General features: G+C 43.4%; 1 protein-coding gene across 6 annotated transcripts in view; it reads right to left on the bottom strand.

Moving 5' to 3' along the window:
- LOC139420219 (histone-lysine N-methyltransferase 2C-like) overlaps window positions 1-22,274 on the bottom strand; it is a 229,913-nt gene that overhangs the window by 196,374 nt on the left and 11,265 nt on the right. For all 6 annotated transcript variants that reach the window (XM_071170069.1, XM_071170068.1, XM_071170066.1 and 3 more), the window contains exon 2: window positions 16,519-16,695. In XM_071170069.1, coding sequence (XP_071026170.1) covers window positions 16,519-16,694 — 176 coding nt within the window. In that variant the 5' untranslated portion in view covers window position 16,695. The remainder of the gene's footprint in view (window positions 1-16,518; window positions 16,696-22,274) is intronic.

Consider the following 22,274-nt stretch of genomic DNA (forward strand, 5'->3'; position numbering starts at 1 on the left):
AATGCCGCCCGTCAGCCAGGGGCCGCCAGTGCCGCCCGTCAGCCAGGGGCCGCCAGTGCCGCCAGTCAGCCAGGGGCCGCCAGTGCCGCCAGTCAGCCAGGGGCCGCCAGTGCCGCCAGTCAACCAGGGGCCGCCAGTGCCGCCCGTCAGCCAGGGGCCGCCAGTGCCGCCAGTCAGCCAGGGGCCGCCAGTGCCGCCAGTCAGCCAGGGGCCGCCAGTGCCGCCAGTCAACCAGGGGCCGCCAGTGCCGCCAGTCAGCCAGGGGCCGCCAGTGCCGCCAGTCAGCCAGGGGCCGCCAGTGCCGCCAGTCAGCCAGGGGCCGCTAGAGCCCCTCCGCCCGGAGCAGCTGCCCCTCTGTCCCGAGCAGCTGCCCCTCTGTCCCGATCAGCTGTCCCTCTGTCTCGAGCAGCTGTCCCTCTGTCCCGAGCAGCTGTCCCTCTGTCCCGAGCAGCTGTCCCTCTGTCCCGAGCAGCTGCTTCACCTCTGTCCCGAGCTGCCCCTCTGTCCCAAGCAGCCCCTCTGTCCAGTGGGGTCATTGAGAGGGGTGGGCATGGTGAGTAAGCCACGGAGGCGGACAATAAGGCGGACTGAGACAATGGTGAAGTGGGGTCCGCGTCCCGCGCCAGAGCCGCCACCGCGGACAGACGCCCACCCAGACCCTCCCCTATAGGTCAAGGTTTTGCGGCCGGAGTCCGCACCTTTGGGGGGGGGTACTGTCACGTTCTGACCTCTATTTCCTTTGTTTTTGTATTTATTTAGTATGGTCAGGGCGTGAGTTGGGTGGGCAGTCTATGTTTGTTTTTCTATGTTTTGGGTCAGTTCTATGTTTTCGGCCTAGTATGGTTCTCAATCAGAGGCAGGTGTCATTAGTTGTCTCTGATTGAGAATCATACTTAGGTAGCCTGGGTTTCACTGTTTGTTTGTGGGTGATTGTTCCTGTTTTTGTGTTTTGCACCAGACAGGGCTGTTTTGAGTTCTCACGTTTCTTGTTTTGTTTTCGTTAGTTTGTTCATGTATAGTTTCGTCAATAAATACAATGAACAACCACCACGCTGCGCTTTGGTCCGCCTTTACTTCACAAGAGGAGAACCGTTACATCATCATTTGGCATAAGCAGGACTTAGCACTGAATGAAATGAAAAAAGGTACCACTCACATTTGGCTAAAACTTAACAAAGGTACAATCTATTGTGACAATGATGTATACATATGTGCAGCTTATGCTCCTCCTTCAGATTCATCATATTATGATGATCAGTTTTTTGACAATCTCCAGACAGAAATCATTACATTTCAGGCGCAGGGTAAAGTGCTTCTTTGTGGAGATTTCAATGCAAGAACAGGTTCTGAGCCTGACTACCCTGATGCGGGAGGTAACCAACACATATTTGGACACCCCTCCTTGTACAGTAGCCCTATTATAAATAATAGAAACAGTCCTGACCAAATACTGAACAAAAATGGAAAAGAGTTAGTACATCTCTGTCGAGCCTTAGGCCTGTACATGCTTAATGGTAGAATCAGAGGGGACTCTTTAGGTCAGTTTACTTACTGCTCAGCTCTTGGGACAAGTGTAGTCGATTATGCCATCACTGACATTGACCCCTCCTCCATTAGTGCATTCACTGTCAGACCACAGACACCATTGTCAGATCACAGTCAGATCAACGTGTTTCTGAAGAAATTAACCGGCAATATTCATTAAAAAAAACAGCCCAATAAACTTTACAACATAAACCAATCGTTCAGATGGGCTCCAAACAGTGCAGAGACATTCATTGAAACATTGAACTCAAATGAAATGAACTCTATACAGTTTTTCAATAACTCACAGTACCAAAACAATAAAGATGGTGTCAATTCAACTGCATATTCCAAAAAGCAGCATCGAAAGCAAATTTGAGAAAACCAAAGCAATGCAACATCAGAAGCAAAAATCTAAATGTTTCTGACAAATGGTTTGATAATGAATGTAAAACAATTAGAAAACACATAAGACAAATGTCAAATAAAAAACATAAGCAGCAAAACAACCCAGAGCTACGATATGAATACTTTGAAACTCTGAAACAGTATAAACAAACACTGAAATGCAAGAAATGTAATTATACCAACAAGACACTTGATGAAATTGAAAACGCAATTGACCAAAATCAGTTCTGGGACATGTGGAACAATTTAAGCACAACAAAGCCACAAGAATTAGCCATACAAGATGTAGGAATTTGGAAAACTTACTTTGATAATCTATACAAAAACATCCCACAAAAATACTTACAACAGAACCAATTAGAAATTAAAGAAAAATTTAACATCCTTGAATCAGTCATTAAAAACAACCAAAATCCATTAGATTACCCAATAACCCAACAAGAACTAAATGAAAAGCTCAAATCTATTAAATCAAAAAAGGCTTGTGGTGTAGACAACATCAGAAATGAAATGCTGAAAAACAGCACACCTGAGTTGCAAAATGCTGTGCTTAAATTGTTCAACATGGTTTTAACTTCTGGCTGCTTCCCTGATGTCTGGAACCAGGGGCTCATCTCCCCTATCCACAAAAGTGGAGACAAATCAGACCCCAATAATTACAGGGGAATTTGCGTCAACAGTAACATGGGAAAGATTTTCTGTAGCATTTTGAATTCAAGAATTCAAACCTTTCTTCAAGAAAAAAATGTAATAAGTAAATGTCAAATTGGCTTTCTCCCCAACCATCGCACTACTGACCATATATACACCTTACAAACACTAATTAATAAACACGTCCACCAAAAAAAAAGAGGGCAAAATCTTTGCTTGCTTTATTGACTTTAAAAAAGCATTTGATTCGATTTGGCACGAAGGGCTATTCTACAAAATTCTACAAAGTGGGCTTGGTGGTAAGGTGTATTTAAAATGTATGTACACAGAAAATAAGTGTGCAATAAAATTCAAAAACCAAAGAACAGAATTTTTTTCACAATGTCGAGGTGTGAGACAAGGCTGCAATTTGAGTCCAAATCTTTTCAACATTTATATCAATGAATTAGCAGACATGTTGGACCAATCTCCAGCCCCAGGACTCACACTATTTGACACAGAGGTGAAATACCTGCTATATGCTGATGACTTGGTACTTCTATCACCAACCAAAGAAGGTCTTCAACAAAACATTAATATTCTGGAGCAATATTGCCATAATTGGGCCCTGGCAGTAAATTTCCAAAAAACTAAAATCATGATTTTCCCCCAAAAAAAAACAGATGTCAGAAACACAAATGTAAATTCCCCCTGAACAACACCTTAATTGAACACACAAAGCATTACACCTACCTTGGTCTGACCATATCTGCATCGGGGAACTTTAATATGGCAGTGAAGGCACTCAAAGAAAAAGCCCGCAGAGCAATGTATGCAATAAAAATGAAATTATTCAAAATCAACATCCCAATTTGAATTTGGACTAAAATATTTGACAGTGTAATCCTACCAATAGCACTTTATGGAAGTGAGGTTTGGGGGCCACTCAATAAACTGGATTTTAAAATGTGGGACAAACATCCAATTGAAGCCCTACATGCATGAATTCTGTCGGAAAATTCTACAAGTCCAGAGAAATACACCAACTAATGCATGTAGGGCAGAATTGGGCCGTTTTACAGTAATAATGAAAATATAGAAAAGATCATTAAAATTTTGGCTACATCTAAATTCAAGTCCAAATTCGAGTCTGCAATTTAAAGCACTTCAAGCCCAAGAGCTGAGCCCAGAAACGAGCCCTCTCAGTCAGCTTGTGTTGGACCTCACCAACCAAGCTGACACCAGCACTGCTTCAAAAGAAAGAATTCCAATAAGCAAAATCATGAACCAGTCAAAGGAATTATATTTACAATACTGGAAAAACGAAACAAAATCCCAAAGCCGACTAAATTGCTATCTGACCGTAAACAGAGAATATGAATTGGCTGATTATCTCTACTCTGTCAAAGATACGAAGCAGAGACAGATCCTTACCAAGTACAGGCTGAGTGACCACCGATTGGCAATAGAAACCGGCAGACATAAAAAGACATGGCTACCCAAAGAGGAGCGTGTATGCGGTCACTGCACGACAGGGGAGGTAGAGACAGAGATGTACTTTCTCATTTACTGTGATAAATATTCCTCACAGAGAGATTCATTATTCACAGAAATGACTACATATATTCCACATTTTTACAAATTGAACCCAGAGGAAAAACTAAGAATACTCATGGGCGAAGGAGCAATGGCTCCTCTTGCAGCCAAATATGTATTTTCCTGCCATAGCCTGAGGGACACTGAATAATAACATTTGCATAGTAAACAGTAACTTACTTATTATTATTTTTATTGTTATTGTTACTATAATTATTAATGTTTATCATTCCAAATATGGGTGGTAACGGTAGTGATAACAGTTTAGTGATGGTAGTAGTAGTCGTAGTAATGATGATTGTAGTTGTAGTACTGATATAAAGAAGATGACCGTTATTTATTTTATAAGTTAGTTATAGTTTCATTTCTACTATTGACTGTTACCATTTTATTGTTATTATTTTTGTATTTAATTTTGTATTATTATTTACTACCATGTTATATTATTATTTGCTATCATTTATAATTTTGTTACAATGTATATTGTATACATTGTTGCTTTGGCAATATTGACAATGTTTTTCATGCCAATAAAGCAGCTTGAATTTGAATTTGAGAGAGAGAGACACACAGAGAGAGAGACACAGAGAGAGAGAGACACACACAGAGAGAGAGAGAGAGAGAGAGACACACAGAGAGAGAGAGAGAGTTCCCAAAAAAGGTCCAGTCACCAGGACCACAAATACAAATTCCATCTAGACACTGTTGCCCTAGAGCACACAAAAAACTATACATACCTTGGCCTAAACATCAGCGCCACAGGTAACTTCCACAAAGCTGTGAACGATCTGAGAGACAAGGCAAGAAGGGCATTCTATGCCATCAAAAGAAACATAAATTTCAACATACCAATTAGGATTTGGCTAAAAATACTTGAATCAGTCATAGAGCCCATTGCCCTTTATGGTTGTGAGGTCTGGGGTCCGCTCACCAACCAAGACTTCACAAAATGGGACAAACACCAAATTGAGACTCTGCACGCAGAATTCTGCAAAAATATCCTCCGTGTACAACGTAGAACACCAAATAATGCATGCAGAGCAGAATTAGGCCGATACCCACTAATTATCAAAATCCAGAAAAGAGACGTTAAATTCTACAACCACCTAAAAGGAAGCGATTCACAAACCTTCTATAACAAAGCCATCACCTACAGAGAGATGAACCTGGAGAAGAGTCCCCTAAGCAAGCTGGTCCTGGGGCTCTGTTCACAAACACAAACACACCCTACAGAGCCACAGGACAACAGCACAATTAGACCCAACCAAATCATGAGAAAACAAAAAGATAATTACTTAGCACATTGGAAAGAATTAACAAAAAAACAGAGCAAACTAGAATGCTATTTGGCCCTACAAAGAAAGTACACAGCGGCAGAATACCTGACCACTGTGACTGACCCAAAATTAAGGAAAGCTTTGACTATGTACAGACTCAGTGAGCATAGCCTTGCTATTGAGAAAGGCCGCCGTAGGCAGACATGGCTCTCAAGAGAAGACTAGCTATGTGCTCACTGCCCACAAAATGAGGTGGAAACTGAGCTGCACTTCCTAACCTCCTGCCCAATGTATGACCATATTAGAGAGACATATGTCCCTCAGATTACACAGATCCACAAAGAATTCAAAAACAAATCCAATTTTGAAAAACTCCCATATTTACTGGGTGAAATTCCACAGTGTGCCATCACAGCAGCAAGATTTGTGACCTGTTGCCACGAGAAAAGGGCAACCAGTGAAGAACACACACCATTGTAAATTCAACCCATATTTATGCTTATTTATTTTATCATCTTGTGTCCTTTAACCATTTGTACATTGTTAAAACACTGTATATATATATATATATATATATTATATGACATTTGTAATGTCTTTACTGTTTTGAAACCTCTGTATGTGTAATGTTTACTGTTCATTTTTGTTGTTTTTCACTTTATATATTCACTCTATATGTTGTCTACCTCACTTGCTTTGGCAATGTTAACACATGTTTCCCATGACAATAAAGCCCTTGAATTGAATTGAATTGAATTGAGAGAGAGACACACACACACACAGAGAGAGATAGAGAGAGGGACACACACAGAGAGAGAGAGAGAGACACAGAGAGAGAGAGAGAGAGAGAGAGAGACACACACACACACAGATAGAGAGAGAGCGAGACAGAGTTTGGTGACCATATCAGTTCCCTTTACCAAGCAAGCCTTTACAGACCAAACCTGCAATGGATACCAGGAAACCAAACCAACGCATCCAAAACAAGCCCCTGGAGTGGAGAGAGGGATAGGACTGCACACATTGGGACAACCAGGGCGAGAGGCAGAGAGAACCCGGGGAGAACACACTCCTCTGTCTAGCTCTGAACACTTGGCTGGACCATCCAGAACAGCTCATGCATCGTGGGTCTGTGCAAATGTAGCCTCTAAAAAGCTCTGGCACATTCTGGCTCTCGCTCGCTTTCTCTTTCTCTCTGTGTTGCACAAGAACAAAGAGGTGCTATTCAGAGTACTTACCAGTGTGGCTCACTAAACTCAAAGCCTGCCACACGGGCCAAAAGAGCCTGATCCTTCAGATGGACTAGCCTAGATGTAGACCGGTTCAGAACACAAGGACTAAGCCTCAGCTGGTCCAAATAACAGAAACAGGGATATTTCACATCAACAGAAGACATTTCCTGCTTTGTGCTTAGTGGGAAACACACCCCAGAAATGTAATAAGCATTTTTTCAAAGGCAAAACTCTTTGGAGGACAAAAGCAACAACTAGAGGCCACAAAAGTAAACAAGTTTTGTGGTTGGAAATATTTGGTTTCCATTGCAAACAATTGAGGCTTTGTGGCCCATTCTCACAATGCGGCAGGTTGCCGTTTATTGTCATGAGTTTTGTCCTGGAGGCACCGAGCGATATCCCCTTAGATAGGCCCATTTAAATTCAAAATTGGCTAGATTGTAAAAAATCTATGAAAACAAAAATGTGCATTTTGGTCTTAATTTAAGGCTAGGGTTAGGCATTAAGGTTAGCAGTGTGGTTAGGGTGAAAGTTAGGTTTAAAATGTGTCAGCTAGTGCCCACCCTGCAGAGCTGCCTCCAGAACAAGATTCATGATGAAAATAGCTAACCTGCCACAATGCGGTGGCGAGGTCCAGGGCCAAGGCATCGGGTGACCAGGGTTGGGTTTCTAGGATGAGAAGGACACCGCTACGGATGCTGCCGTCGGCAACCGACTCCCAGCGCTCTGATCAATGACCTACATCATTGAAAATGCAAGGCCATTGTCGTGGCCTGGAACAGGTTTAATCCAGGTTAACAGGCCTGGCCAGACCCCTCCTCTCCCTTCCACACCGAGCATAGTAAACTACGGCTGATAATGTTACAGAACAAGCAGCCTAACTCATTGCTTTTCATTTTATACCGCCTTCTATCTGCATGGTATTGGTTTTACTTGTCAGAAATTCATGGCAACCACAACTACCATTTCTATGACTTCTCTAAATGGCTCTAGCTTTGAGCATCACTTGCTATGGTCACCATAGCCACCTCAGTGTTGTCATGGTCGCCATGGCCACCGCAGCGTTGCTATGGTCACCGTAGCATTGCTATGGTCGACATGGTCACTTTAGTGTTGATATGCTTGACTGCACAATGTATTCTCAGTTATACTCCGGAAAGTTGGCTCCCAAACAACTGAAGTAAAAGGACTTGACAGGTGAAAGTGGAATGGTGGAAGCCTGACCAGAAAAGTTATGATGAAGAGAAGGTTTCCTAGGGTACTGGGGAACCTGAAAACACTTCAAAACAGTGGCTTAGTTGAACAATATGTTGGGCATGAATGTCAGTTTAGGTGATGGTGGAGCTGCGGGTGCCCCTAGAATAAATCAGAATTTCCAATTGACATTTTATGTTAACGGTCACTGTGTTGCTTTTCCAACGGTGTTGGAAGAGTTGTCCATTACCACCCCTGGATAGAACAACAACTATGTCGAGTAAGCCCGGTTTGCAAAAAGAATGCAAGGACTAATCTTAAGTCACAAGACAAACATATCAGTCAATGTATGCAACCTTGACGTTTACAATGAGATAAAAAAACAGAGCCTCTCAAAGTCCTCGTAGGGATTCGTTGAGTAATCCATGCATGAAGCCAAACAATGCCGAACCCCATGAGACCTTGAAACAAACTAGAAGAAAGCCAGATGTACGGTGATGCTCACTGTTAGACAGGCACTGTATAATACATGCGTCATGCCCATCTGACTACCCACAGTCCTCGGGTTTTGCCAAGCCGGGGCAACCAAATGGATTTTACGTGTACCCGTCGTAACTACTGTGCAGCACAGAGGTTAACAAGTGATGAAATGTGGGCTAATGAGTAACCCAAAGGCAGATAAAACACCCGCTAGCCAAAGCCAGAGTGAACCACTGGGACCTGTGTAGCTTCCCTCTCTCCCTCCCTGTGATGTCATCTGGAACTCTTGGGCAACTCTGGTGTACAGTCTCACAGGGGTAGGCTGGTCCTAATCACAAGCCACCTCTGGTACCATAGAAAGTTCATAAAGTAAGAGTCATTATGACAAGTTATGAGCCCAAGTTCCAGGTTCAGGCTCCCGTTAGACTGATTCTGAAAAAAAAAAAATCTAATCACTGGTTCACATAAAAAGTTTGTCGTCACCAAACACCAAGCTAAATGCTCCATCTAGTCCTGATGATCCCAATTCTATGCATGATATTTAACTTTAGAACCACTGAAAATCATGTGGTACTGAACACAACCAGTCACAAAAAAAAACTATATCTAAACATCCAGTGAGTTGGTCTCTACTACAGTGAGACACACAGTGAGACACACAGTGAGACACACAGTGGTAGTGGGGGAGTGAGACACACAGTGAGACACACAGTGGTAGTGGGGGAGTGAGACACACAGTGAGACACAGTGGTAGTGGGGGAGTGAGAGAGGGAGAAAGAAAAACCCTATATCTAAACGTCCAGTGAGTTGGTCTCAGTACAGTGAGACACACAGTGAGACACACAGTGAGACACACAGTGAGACACACAGTGGTAGTGGGGGAGTGAGACACACAGTGAGACACACAGTGAGACACACAGTGAGACACACAGTGGTAGTGGGGGAGTGAGAGAGGGAGAAATAAAAAAATAATAAACTGCTGTTGCAAGTAGTTCCACCTCCCAAGGCAGTGACGAAATCCTGGAATGGGTACACTGGCTGGGCTGAGGCACACCACCTACTCTGTAGCTATTTCCCAGCATGCCATTTAACCATTACCTCTCCGGTTTTACATTTCTAGCTTACAGAGCCAGCTTCTACAAGCAATTGGTTAACAGCTTCAAAAACAATCCCAATGTTAGAGGCTAGAAACCTCTGAAATGCTGACTCAACACAGGACATACCTTCCCTCCAACCAAAAGCAAACAAGGGTCAATGAAATTAACCGTTAACCCATACAGAACATGCAAGAGACCCATTAGAAATATGTAGACCCAGGACTTTAGTTGAAACTCCTCCCCAGAAAACAGTGGTAGGGTTATTACTGTCCTAGGTTGGGCTTTGGGGGTGAGTCCTGGCAACCAGAAAAACTACTATAACGCACTACTGCAACACAGAGACACAAAGCTCACGTGGGTCAGTGGGAGTTTGTCAGACCGATAAAGTACAACACCGAAGAGGATATCTGTGTTTGTGAGAGAGTACTGATGTTATTTTAGGCCAAATCAATAGGAACTAGTCTGACCACAAAAAAAAAGGGGGCACCCATTTCACAGATGACATCAATAACATTTCACATAAAATCCTGCACTGCTATAGCTTAATAACGATCCATATTACATTTAGAAACGTCTCATAAGAATTTGTAAAACACTCATGATTGACAGCTGTTCCCAGAACGAATCAGGCCGGCCATTTAGATGGTCAGGTAACAGTCAGTGATTCATTGCCCTGACCCCTTGGGCATAGCTTACACAGGAGACATTTCCACATGCAGCAGCCATTGGGTTATGCAAGCCCGCTCAAAAGAGGTACTCCAAGCTTTTGCACTCTTTGTAAACAAATAAATGAAATAAAAACAGCCTGGCTTGCTGCTGGCAGAGAGACACTTCAGTGACAGAGTGGGTCTAGGGACAAGCTTGCCTTCAGAACAAAATGAGGGACAGGAGGAAAAGGGAACAGTACCCTTGACAGCAAATGGTGCAATATCCGTTATTTTTTAGGAGGTTGATCAGCTTTAATATTGCAGATAGATTGTGGCTTCAATGTTATTGTCGGCATCATTGCCCAAAAATATATTTTTTTAAATAGACAGACGTTTCTCAAATTAGACACTAATGTACTTGTCTTCTTGCTCAGTTGTGCACCGGGACCTCCCACTCCTCTTTCTATTCTGGTTAGAGCCAGTTTGCGCTGTTCTGTGAAGGGAGTAGAACACAGCGTTGTACCAGATCTTCGGTTTCTTGGCAATTTCTCGCATGGAATAGCCTTCTTTTCGCAGAATAAGAATAGACTGACGAGTTTCAGAAGAAAGTTCTTTATTTCTGGCCTTTTTGAGCCTGTAATCAAACCCACAAATGCTGATGCTCCAGATACTCAACTAGTCTAAAGAAAGCCAGTTTATTGCTTCTTTAATCAGTACAACAGTTTTCAGCTGTGCTAACATAATTGCAAAAGGGTATCTAATAATCAGTTAGCCTTTTAAAATTATAAACTTGGATTAGATAACACAACGTGTCATTGGAACACAGGAGTGATGGTTTCTGATAATGGGCCTATGTAATATCTGCCTTTCCAGCTACAATAGTCATTTACAACATTAATAACGTCTACACTGTATTTCTGATCAATGTTGATTCTGATCAATATATCTGTATTTCTGATCAATGTTGATGTTATTTTAATTGACCACATTATTTTTGCTTTTCTTTCAAAAACAAGGACATTTCTAAGTGACACCAAACTTTTAAAGTGTGTGTATATAGTATGTGTATATAAACTCAGCAAAATAAGAAATGTCCCTTTTTCAGGACCCTGATAATTTGTAAAAATGCAAATAACTTCACATTTCTTCATTGTAAAGGGTTTAAACACTGTTTCCCATGCTTTTTCAATGAACCATAAACAACTAATGAACAAGCACCTGTGGAACGGTCGTTAAGACACTAACTGCTTACAGATGGTTGGCGATTAAGGTCACAGTTATGAAAGGACACTAAAGAGGCCTTTCTACTGACTCAAAAACACCAAAAGAAAGATGCCCAGGGTCCCTGCTCATCTGGGTGAACGTGCCTTAGGCATGTGGCAAGGAGGCATGAGGACTGCAAATGTGGCCAGGGCAATAAATTGTAATGTCCGTACTGTGAGACGCCTAAGACAGCGCTACAGGGAGACAGGTCCTCGCAGCTCACCGTCCTCGCAGTGGCAGACCACGTGTAACAACACCTGCACAGGATCGGTACATCCGAACATCACACCTGTGGGACAGGTACAAGATGGCAACAACTGCCTGAGTTACACCAGGAATGCCAATTCCCTCCAACAGTGCTAAGAATGTGCGCAATAGACAGAGGCTGGACTGAGGGCTTGTAGGCCTGTTGTAAGGCAGGACCTCACCAGAAACAACGTCACCTACGGGCACAAACCCACCGTCACTTGACCAGACAGGACTGGCAAAAAGTGCTCTTCACTTAAGAGTCATGGTTTTGTCTTACCAGGTGTGATGGTCGGATTTACGTTTATCGTTGAATGAATGAGAGTTACACCGAGGCCTGTACTCTGGATCGGGATCAATTTGGAGGTGGAGGGTCCGTCATGGTCTGTGGCAGTGTGTCACAGCATCATCTGACTGAGCTTGTTGTCATTGCAGGCAATCTCAAAGTTGTGCATCATGTCAACCTGACATGACCCTCCAGCATGACAATGCCACCAGCCATACTGCTCGTTTTGTAAGTAATTTCCTGCAAGACAAGAATGTCAGTGTTCTGCCATGGCCAGCGAAGAGCCCGGATCTCAATCTCATTGAGCACGTCTGGGACCTGTTGGATCGGAGGGTGAGGACCATTCCCCCCAGAAATGTCCGGGAACCTGCAGGTGCCTTGATCGAAGAATGGGGTAACTTCTCACAGCAAGAACTTGCAACTCTGGTGCAGTCCATGAGGAGGAGATGCACTGCAGTACTTAATGCAGCTGGTGGCCACACCAGATACTGACTGTTACTTTTGATTTTGACCCCCCCCCCCCCCCCCCTTTGTTCGGGACATTTTATTCAATTTCTGGTCGTCACGTCTGTGGGACTTGTTCAGTTTATGTCTCAGTTGTTGATTCTTGTTTTGCTCATACAAATATTTACACAAGTTTACACACATACACGAACACACACACACACACACACACACACACCTCAGAAGAATACTAATAGACAAACAGACCAGGAGCACACAGCGTCACCCATATACACATTTTCCTAGGAAGTCAGTGGTGACATCATTTTAACACCAGTCATGTGTTTATGGCCCATAATCAGCCCAGGTGACATTTTGTCTAGAGTTTTCAATACCACTAAGTTCAATACCACTAAAAACGCCCAGGAGTTAAGACAATCTGGGACATTTTGGAATGTCCAATGGCCTTTTCAAATAATAATAATAATAATAATAATAATAATAATACTATAGGCCTACATAAATACCTTATACAGTCATTCCGAAAGTATTCAGATATTGACTTTCTCACTTTGTTACTTTAGACTTATTTTAAAAAATATATTCTTTATTTTTCTCTTCAATCTAAAACACAATACTCAATATTTAAAATAAACTGAAATACCTTATTTACATAAGTATTCAGACCCTTTGCTATGAGACAAAATGTAGCTCAGGTGCATCCTGTTTCCATTGATCATCCTTGAGATGTTTCTTCAACTTGATTAGAGTCCACCTGTGGTAAATTCAATTCATTGGACATGATATTTGAAGGCACACACCTGTCTATATAAAGGTCCCACAATTGACAGAAATATCCGTAGAGCTCCAAGACAGGATTGAGCACAGATCTGGGGAAGGGTACCAAAAAATATCTGCAGCACTGACAGAGCTCTCGAGTTCCTCTGTGGAGATGGGAGAAACTTCCAGAAGGACAACCATCTCTGCAGCACTCCAACAACCAGGCCTTTATGGTAGAGTGGCCAGATGGAAGCCACTCCTCAGTAAAAAGGCACATGACAGCCCGCTTGGAGTTTGCCAAAAGGCACCTAAAGGACAAGATTCTCTGGTCTGATGAAACTAAGATTGAACTCTTTGGCCTGAATGCCAAGCGTCACGTCTGGAGTAAACCTGGCCCTTCCCTACAGTGAAGCATGGTGGTGGCAGCATCATGCTGTGGGGATGTTTTTCAGCAGCAGGGACTGGGAGACTAGTCAGGATCGAGGGAAATATGAACAGAGCTAAGTACAGAGAGTTTCTTGATGAAAACCTGCTCCAGAGCGCTCAGGACCTCAGACTGGGGCGAATGTTCACCTTCCAACAGGACAATGACAATAAGCACACAGCCAAGACAACGCAGGAGTGGATTGGCGACAAGTTTCTGAATGTCCTTGAGTGGCCCAGCCAGAACCCGGAATTTAATCCGAGCTAACATCTCTGGAGAGACCTGAAAGACTGGTGTGCCAAGCTTGTCGCGTCATACCCAATAAGACTCGAGGCTGTAATCGCTGCCAAAAGGTGCTTATACAAAGTACTGAGTAAAGGGTCTGAATAATTATGCAAATTTTTGTTTGGCAAATTTATAAAAACTATCTAAAAACCTGTTTTTACTTTGTTATTATGGGGTATTGTGTGTAGATTGATGAGGACAAAAAATGCACAATGCACTGTACATACGCGTGCACACACACACACCTCATTAGCTTAGTACAGCTGTCGTAGCCAATCTTATGACTGTTGGTTGCATCCATAGCGCATGAATTTGAGTGGTTACAGTTCTCTAGCCCCATCCCTTTATACCAAACCAAGTGGCGGGGCTGTCAAAAAGGACCTCAGGATTGTGGGTTCTCAGTTGGCGTTTCTATCCAATACTATTTATATGAAGGGCAACAAACTGGAAATACACTAAGGCCGCTTGTTAGGCAGTCGCCCCCAAGGCAGAGTCCATACGATACCGTGACAGTGTTAGCGTGCAAAGCGCCATCAGCTATTCGTCCCCATGGCGTTTCTACCTGCAGTGTCAGGTGCCATGCTAATCAAACTCAAATCAAATTGTATTTGTCACACGCGCCGAATACAACAGGTGTAGTAGACCTTACTGTGAAATGTTAACTTACAAGAACCTTAACTCTATTTCTTGAAGTGCGTTGTTGGTTAAGAAAATATTTACTAAATAAACTAAAGCATAAAATAACAATAACAAGGCTATATACAGGGGGTAGCAGTAGCGAGTCAACGTTCGGGGGTACTGGTTAGTCGAGGTAATATGTACATGTAGGTAGGGGTAAAGTGACTATGCATAGATAAGAAACAGTGAGTAGCAGCGGTGTAAAAAACACCTAGCATTTAGGTCCAGGATGGCAGGAAGCTAGGCCCCAGTGATGTACTGGGCCATACGCACTACCCTCTGTAGAGCCTTACGGTCGGATGCCTAGCAGTTCCATACCAGGAAGTGATGCAACTGGTCAGGATGCTCTCGATGGTGCAGCTGTAGAACATTGAGTATCTGAGGACCCATGCAAAATCTTTTCAGTCTCCTGAGGGGGAGAAGGTGTTGTCGTGCTCTCTTCACAACTGTCTTGTGTTTGGACCATGATAGTTTGTAGGTGATGTGGACACCAAGGAACTTGAAACTCTTGACCAGCTCCACTTCAGTCCCATCGACGTTAATGGGGGCCTGTTCGGCCCGCCTTTTCCTGTAATCCACGATCATCTCCTTTGTCTTGATCACATTGAAAGAGAGGTTGTTGTCCTGGCACCACACTGCCAGATCTCTGACCTCCCTATAGGCTGTCTTATCGTTGTTGGTGATCAGGCCTACCACTGTTGTGTCGTCAGCAAACTTAATGATGGTGTTGGAGTCAGGAAGTCCAGGATCCAGTTGGATCCAGTTGCAGAGGGAGGTGTTTAGTCCCACAGTCCTTAGCTTAGTGATGAGCTTAATGGGCACTATGGTGTTGAACGCTGAGCTGTCGTCAATGAACATCATTCTCACATAGGCGTTTGTTTTGTCCAGGTGGGAAAAGGCCTATAACGTGGCCGATATCAGCGTGGTGCGTATGAGGAGCATTACTCTATCTATAAAGAGGCCCCAATGTTCCCCTGTGCAGCTATCTTAGCTAACAAAGACTTGTTGCACGCCACTCAGTGGATGTCACATTAGCAGGAAGTAACCAAGCACACCCTCCATCTGAAGATCAAACCCCCTTCCCACAAAATTGCAATGTACTCCTTCTCCATGTCATTTGAGCAGTCCATCTCCTACAGTTCTTCCGAGTTGGTTTTGTTGTACATTGATAGAAGGTAGCTACATAGGAATGACAGACAGATAAGACACCAGGATGAAAGCAATACTTTCTCTCCTTTATGAGTCTTGCCACGTTAAAAGATGAAAGTGGGGATATCTCGGCAACATAGATGTAACAACCAAGAGAAAAAGATTAATAGCCGCCCGTGTACATTGTTTGTTTCTAGGCAGCATCTCCTTGTGTGCCTCACGGGCGATCAGCTTCCTCAGTGCTAATGCACCTCAAAACACTTGAGTGGCTCCTCGAGGTGGAATCTGTGCATAGCTTAGATCCACGTCACGCTTCGTGACTCTCCTTCCCTCTCCAAAACACACACACACACAAATCCCCATCCCCATGTGTAATGTTCGGGGTTAACTTGGGTTATCCCTGCAGCCACATCAGCTCACATGCCCTTCCTTGCACTCGTATGATTCATTTGGGAGGCCTAGTAGTGAGTAGCAGATTTAATAATTCATGGTACTTAATAAATTGATTTAGTGGACCTATGGGGTTGTGGGGATGAGGCAGGGCGATTATTACCAATTGAAAAAAAAACTGCTTTGAAAGAAATGGCAGGATTGAGCTTGAACCAGCCACAGAGAGATCAGTCGGTAGACTTAATGGTGTTTTTATCCTCTACAATATGAATTAAACCTTTACATCTTACTTCCACCAAAAACAAAAACCCCCTCCAGAACAACTAAACGGCTTCGTAAAATACACCAAAAAGGATAACATAAGACTGGCCAAATGCCACACGGCCCAGTGAAACCATGGAGGGCGACACCATCAGCAAAGCAGTCAAACCCAAGCACAGGCACCCCCCACTAAGCGTCACACCAAGGTTAGAGCGAATGGGACCTACTTCTTTTGTGTGGGTACTCGCGTGGGCGCGCCTGCATCCTTACGAGGCCGGCCACGGGGGCGCCTGTCTGTGGAGGCAGGGGAGGGGCTGTCTGAGGGGGAGCCCCCCCCAGTGCTGCTCAGGGGAGGAGACGGTCCGTGGTCAGAGGGATCCAGACTCTTGTACTCTGATGACATTCTGTGGACCGAGATGGAGAGCATAGGGAAGAGGAGACAGAGATTATTTATTAAACCATGGACAAAAGATATGCAAAATGTGTCTTGCTAGTGAAGATGACGAACTGTATTGTCAATGTGACCTGTTTGAGTATACTATGAGACAGTGGACTTCTGAAATCCCAACAACCACCAATGTCTGTCATCTGTGTCCACCAGTTAGACACATGGATAATGGCAATGAATGCCAATATTTCATACCATAGGGATCTTTCAATGCACCATATTCCATTTCCAAACCTACTTGGACCAGTGCCCAGGCTAGTTCAGCAAATCAACGTTCGTTACATTCCCCCACCAGCCAATCTAATTGAACTAATCAAGAGCTTGATGATTAGTTCACTAGGTGAATCAGGCGTACTGGTTCAAAAGTTAGAGAAGTTTCTTTCAGTTGACATATGTTAACTTCACATGCCTTAAGATAAGAAGCAAAAACACACAAATAAAAGGGCCAGGATGTAAGTCACCGTCACATCACTCCTACTCAACTTTGACTAGCAAATTTGCTGGGGTTACCGCCACCTAGCTAGCCCACTAACAACTGGTTTCAAGTTCATGTCACATGCACAAGTACAGTGAAATTATTATTTTGCAAGCTCTAACTCCAACAATGAAATAATCCATAACAATATATACAGAACAATATATACAGAACAAAAAAACAAACAAAAAAATGCTAATTTAAGATTTTACAGAGTTAAAGTTCATATGAATAAATCAGTAAATTGAAATAAATAAAGTAGGCCCAAATCAATAGATTTCACAACTGGGAATACAGATTTGATGATCACAGAATGCTTTATTTTTTTTTAATGCATGGGCCTCACAATGTGTCTCAAATTGCCATTAATAAAATGCAATTGTGTTCATTGTCAGTAGCTTATGCCTGCCCATACCACAACCCCATCATGGGGCACTTTGTTCACGTTGACATCAGCAAACCACTGGCCCACACAATGCTATACATATGGTCTGCGGTTGGGAGGCCGGTTGGACGAACTGCCAAATTCCCTACAACGACGTTGGAGGCAGCTTATGACAAATAAATAAACATTAAATTCAGCCCTCATTTACCTGTAGTCCACGATCATCTCCATTGTCTTGCTCACCTCAAAACTTGAGACATCTATGTGACAAAACTGCACATTTTAGTGGCCTTTATAGTCCCCGACAGAAGGTGCACCTGTGTAATGATCATGCTGTTTAATCAACTACTTGATATGCCCCACCTGTCAGGTAGATGGATAATCTTGGTAAAGGATAAATGCTCACCAACAGGGATGTAAACAAACTTCAGCAAAAAAAACTGGAGAAAAATAAGTTTTTTGTGCATCTGATGGTTTAAATAATGCAAAAGTGTTGGAGAAGAAAGTAAAAGTGCAATATGTGCCATGTAAAAAAAGATAACGTTTAAATTCCTTTCTCAGAACATGACAACATATGAAAGCTGGTGGTTCAATATTCGCAGTTCTTCAATATTCCCAGTCAAGAAGTTTTAGGTTGTAGTTAATATCGGAATTATGACGCGTCAACTATTTCTCTCTATACCATTTGTATTTCATATACCTTTGACTATTGGATGTTTAGTACTTTAGTATTGCCAGTCTAATCTCGGGAGTTCACAGGCTTGAAGTCATACAGTGCTGTGCATCAAGCATTGCTAAGAGCTGCTGGCAAACGCAGTAAAGTGATGTTTGAATGAATGCTTATGAGCCTGCTGCTGCCTACCACTGCTCAGTCAGACCGCTCTATCAAATCATAGACTTAATTATAATAAACACAGAAATACGAGCCTTTGACAATTAAGATGGTCAGATCCGGAAACTATTATTTTGAAAATAAAACATTTATTCTTCCAGTGAAATACAGAACCGTTACATATTTTATCGAACAGGTGGCATCCATAAGTCTAAATATTGCTGTAACATTGTACAACCTATAATGTTATGTCATAATTAGTTAAAATTCGGACAAATTTATTACGGTCTTTCTTAGGGTGAAATGGTCTTCACACAGTTCGCAACGAGCCAGGCGGCGCAAACTGTTGCATATACCCTGACTCTGCTTGCACAGAACGCAAGAGAAGTGACACAATTTCCCTAGTTAATATTGCCTGCTAACATGCATTTCTTTTAACTAAATATGCAGGTTTAAAAAAATATATACTTCTGTGTGTTGATTTTAAAATCATCACCCGTTTGACGAAGTAGGCTGTGATTCGATGATAAATTAACAAGCACCGCATTGATTATATGCAACACAGGACAAGCTAGTTAACCTAGTAATATCAGCAACCATGTAGTAGTAGTTAACTAGTGATTGTGTTAAGATAAAGATAAGTTTATCAAAAAAATGTAATGCTAGCTAGCAATTTACCTGGGCTCCTTGCAGCCACAAGGTCCTTTTGACGCTGCACTCACATAACAGGTGGTCAAGCCTGCCACTCCATTTCCCCATGGATTGCAATGTAATATGCATCCAAAACGGCTGATTACCGATTGCTATGAAAACTTGAAAAATCGGCCCATAATTAAAATGGGCCGTGCCGATTAAATCGGTCGACCTCTAATTCAGAGACTTGTCCCTAGTCTGAGATCCTGAAAGCCCTGGAGCAGCTTTTCATCAAGATTCTCTCTGTACTTTGCTCCATTCCGCTTTCCTCGATCCTGACTAGTCTCCCAGTCCCTGCCGCTGAAAAACATCCCCACAGCATCATGCTGCCACCACCATGCTTTGCTGCAGGGACGGTGCCAGGTTTCCTCCAGACATGACAATTGGCATTCAGGCCAAAAAGTTCAATCTTGGTTTCATCAGACCAGAGAATCTTGTTTCTCATGGTCTGAGAGTCCTTTAGGTGCCTTTTGGCAAACTCTAAGGAGTGGCTTCCATCTGGCCACTCTACCATAAAGGCCTAATTGGTGGAGTGTGGCATAGATGGTTGTCCTTCTGAAAGGTTCTCCACAGAGGACCTCTAGAGCCCTGTCAGAGTGACCATCGGTTTCTTGGTCACATCCCTGACCAAGGTCCTTCTCTCCCGATTTCTCAGTTTGGCTGGTCGGCCAGCTCTAGGAAGAGTCTTTGTGGTTCTAAACTTCTATTTAAGAATGATGGAGGCCACCGTGTTCTTGGGGACCTTCAATGCTGCAGAAATGTTTTGGTACACTTCCACAGATCTGTGCCTCGACACAATCCTGTCTCGGAGCTCTACGGACAATTCCTTCGACCTCATGGCTTGGTTTTTGCTCTGACATGCACAGTCATCTGTGGGACCTTATATAGACAGGTGTGTACTTTTCCAAATCATGTCCAATCAATTGAATTTACCACAGGTGGACTCCAATCAAGTTGTAGAAACATCTCAAGGATGATCAATGGAAACAGGATGCAACTGAGCTCAATTTTGTGTCTAATAGCAAAGGGTCTGAATACGTATGTAAATATGGTATCCGTTTATTTTTTATTAATTAGCAAACTTTTTTTTTTTTTTTTTTACTTTTCGTTTCGTCATTATGGGGAATTGTGTTTAGATTGTGCTATTGCCATACCAAGCAGTGATACAGTCAGTCAAGATGCTCTCAAATGGTACAGCTAAGGATTTGAGGGCCCTTGCCAAATAGTTAACCTCCTGAGGGGGAAGAGACGCCGTTGCACCTTCTTCACGACTGTGCAGTTGTATGGACCTTTTTAAGGTAAGTGACTTGGACACAAGAACTTGAAGCGCTCCACCTGCTCAACTGCAGCCTCCCCCGTAGTACACGATCAGCTCCTTGGTCTTACTGGCGTTGAGAGGTTGTTGTTCTAGCCCCACACTGCCAGGTCACTGAGACGACAGGGAGGTCATCGACGCCAGTGATCAGGCCTACCACCATTGTGTCGTCACAGTGGTGACGTCATGGGTGAACAGGGAGTACTAAGCACACGCCCCTGTGTTGAGGGTCAGTGTGGCGGAGGTGATGTTGCCTAAATTCACCACCTGGGGTCGGCCCGTCAGGAAGTCCAGGATCCAGTTGCAGAGGGAGATGTTCAGTCCCAGGGTCCTCAGCTTGGTGACAAGCTTGGAGGGGACAATTGTGCTGAACACTGAGCTGTAGTCAATGAAACGCATTCCCACATAGGCATTGCTCTTATCTAGGTGGATGAGGGTAGTGTGGAGCGCAATTGAGATTGCATCGTCTATGGATTTGTTGGGGCGGTATGCAAATTAGAGTTGGTCTAGGGTGATGGAGTTGATGTGCGGCATAACCAGCCACTCAAAGCACTTCATGATTACAGATGTTAGTGCTACAGGGCGGGAGTCATTGTAGCATGAAGCCATAAGAGTTCATAGAAACAGGAATGATGATGGTCATCTTAAAACATGTTGGGATTACAGACTGGGACAAGGAGAAGTTGAAAATTACCATGAATATACCTGCCAGCTGTTCCGCTCTGAGAACGCGCCCTGGAATACCTATCTGTCCCCCCGACTCTGCGGGTATTGACCTGATTGAAGACTTTTAGTACGTCGGCCTCGGAGAGCAAGATCACCCAATCTTCTGGGTTAGTGGCGGCCCTCACACCCGGCACAATGTTGTTACTGTCAAAGCGTGCATAAAAGGTATTGAGTTTGTCTAGTAGAAAGGCATCGGTTGGGCAGATCACGTCTGGGTCTTCCTTTTTAACCGATAATGGGCTGTAGCACCTGACAAAAGGTGGCAGGTGTCAGAGCCTGTGTAATAGGATTCCACCGTATTCCTATACTGTCCTTCTTGTTAGATGACTCTGGAGGTCATAGTGGGACTTCTTGTATTTGTTCCTGACCTCAGCCGTAGCATCAGGGTTGTCTGCGATTGCCCTGTGTGCTGTAGACCTACCCTTTAGTTTAACGCCAACCTCAGTTTTAATCCAGGACATTTGAGTGGGGAAGCAGCAAACCTTAACTGTGGGGACGTCGTCGATGCATTTCCTAATGAAGCCGGTGACAGAGGTGGTTAGCTCGATGTTATCGACGGAGTCCAACGCCAGCAAAGCAGTCCTGGAGACTATTTCTCAACTGAGCGAGTCATGGGTGATTCCTGTTTGAGCTACTTCTTGTAAACAGGAAGCAGGAGTACAGAGTCATGATCTGATTTGCTTGTGGGTAGAATAACAGTAGTCTTTATTGCCCCTAGTGGCGAGGGAGACGTGTTGATGGAAGTTAGGCATCACGTTTCTTAATGACACAGAATTTAATTAGGTGGCAACCAGAAAAGAAGCCTCAATGTATGTTTTCCTGCTTGGTTATAACATTGTACAACTTGTTAAGTGCCAGCTTGTTATTTTTCTTGTCCTGAGGTAGAATGCATACAACAGTCACAATAACAGCTGAAAACTCCCTCGGGAGGTTAAAGTGTTGGAATATCTGATGGCATTTAACCAAGACGGGTGAACAATGGGTCGACACTAACAAGTTGATCGTTTTCCTCGACTCCACGGTCCTATCGTTACGGTGAATGACGAAGCCATCGAGTTGGACAGCCATGAGGGGGTGATCTTGTCCGAGACCAATGTTTCAGAAAAGCA

This window comes from Oncorhynchus clarkii, chromosome 11, assembly GCF_045791955.1.
Source record: "Oncorhynchus clarkii lewisi isolate Uvic-CL-2024 chromosome 11, UVic_Ocla_1.0, whole genome shotgun sequence".
NCBI lineage: Eukaryota > Metazoa > Chordata > Actinopteri > Salmoniformes > Salmonidae > Oncorhynchus > Oncorhynchus clarkii.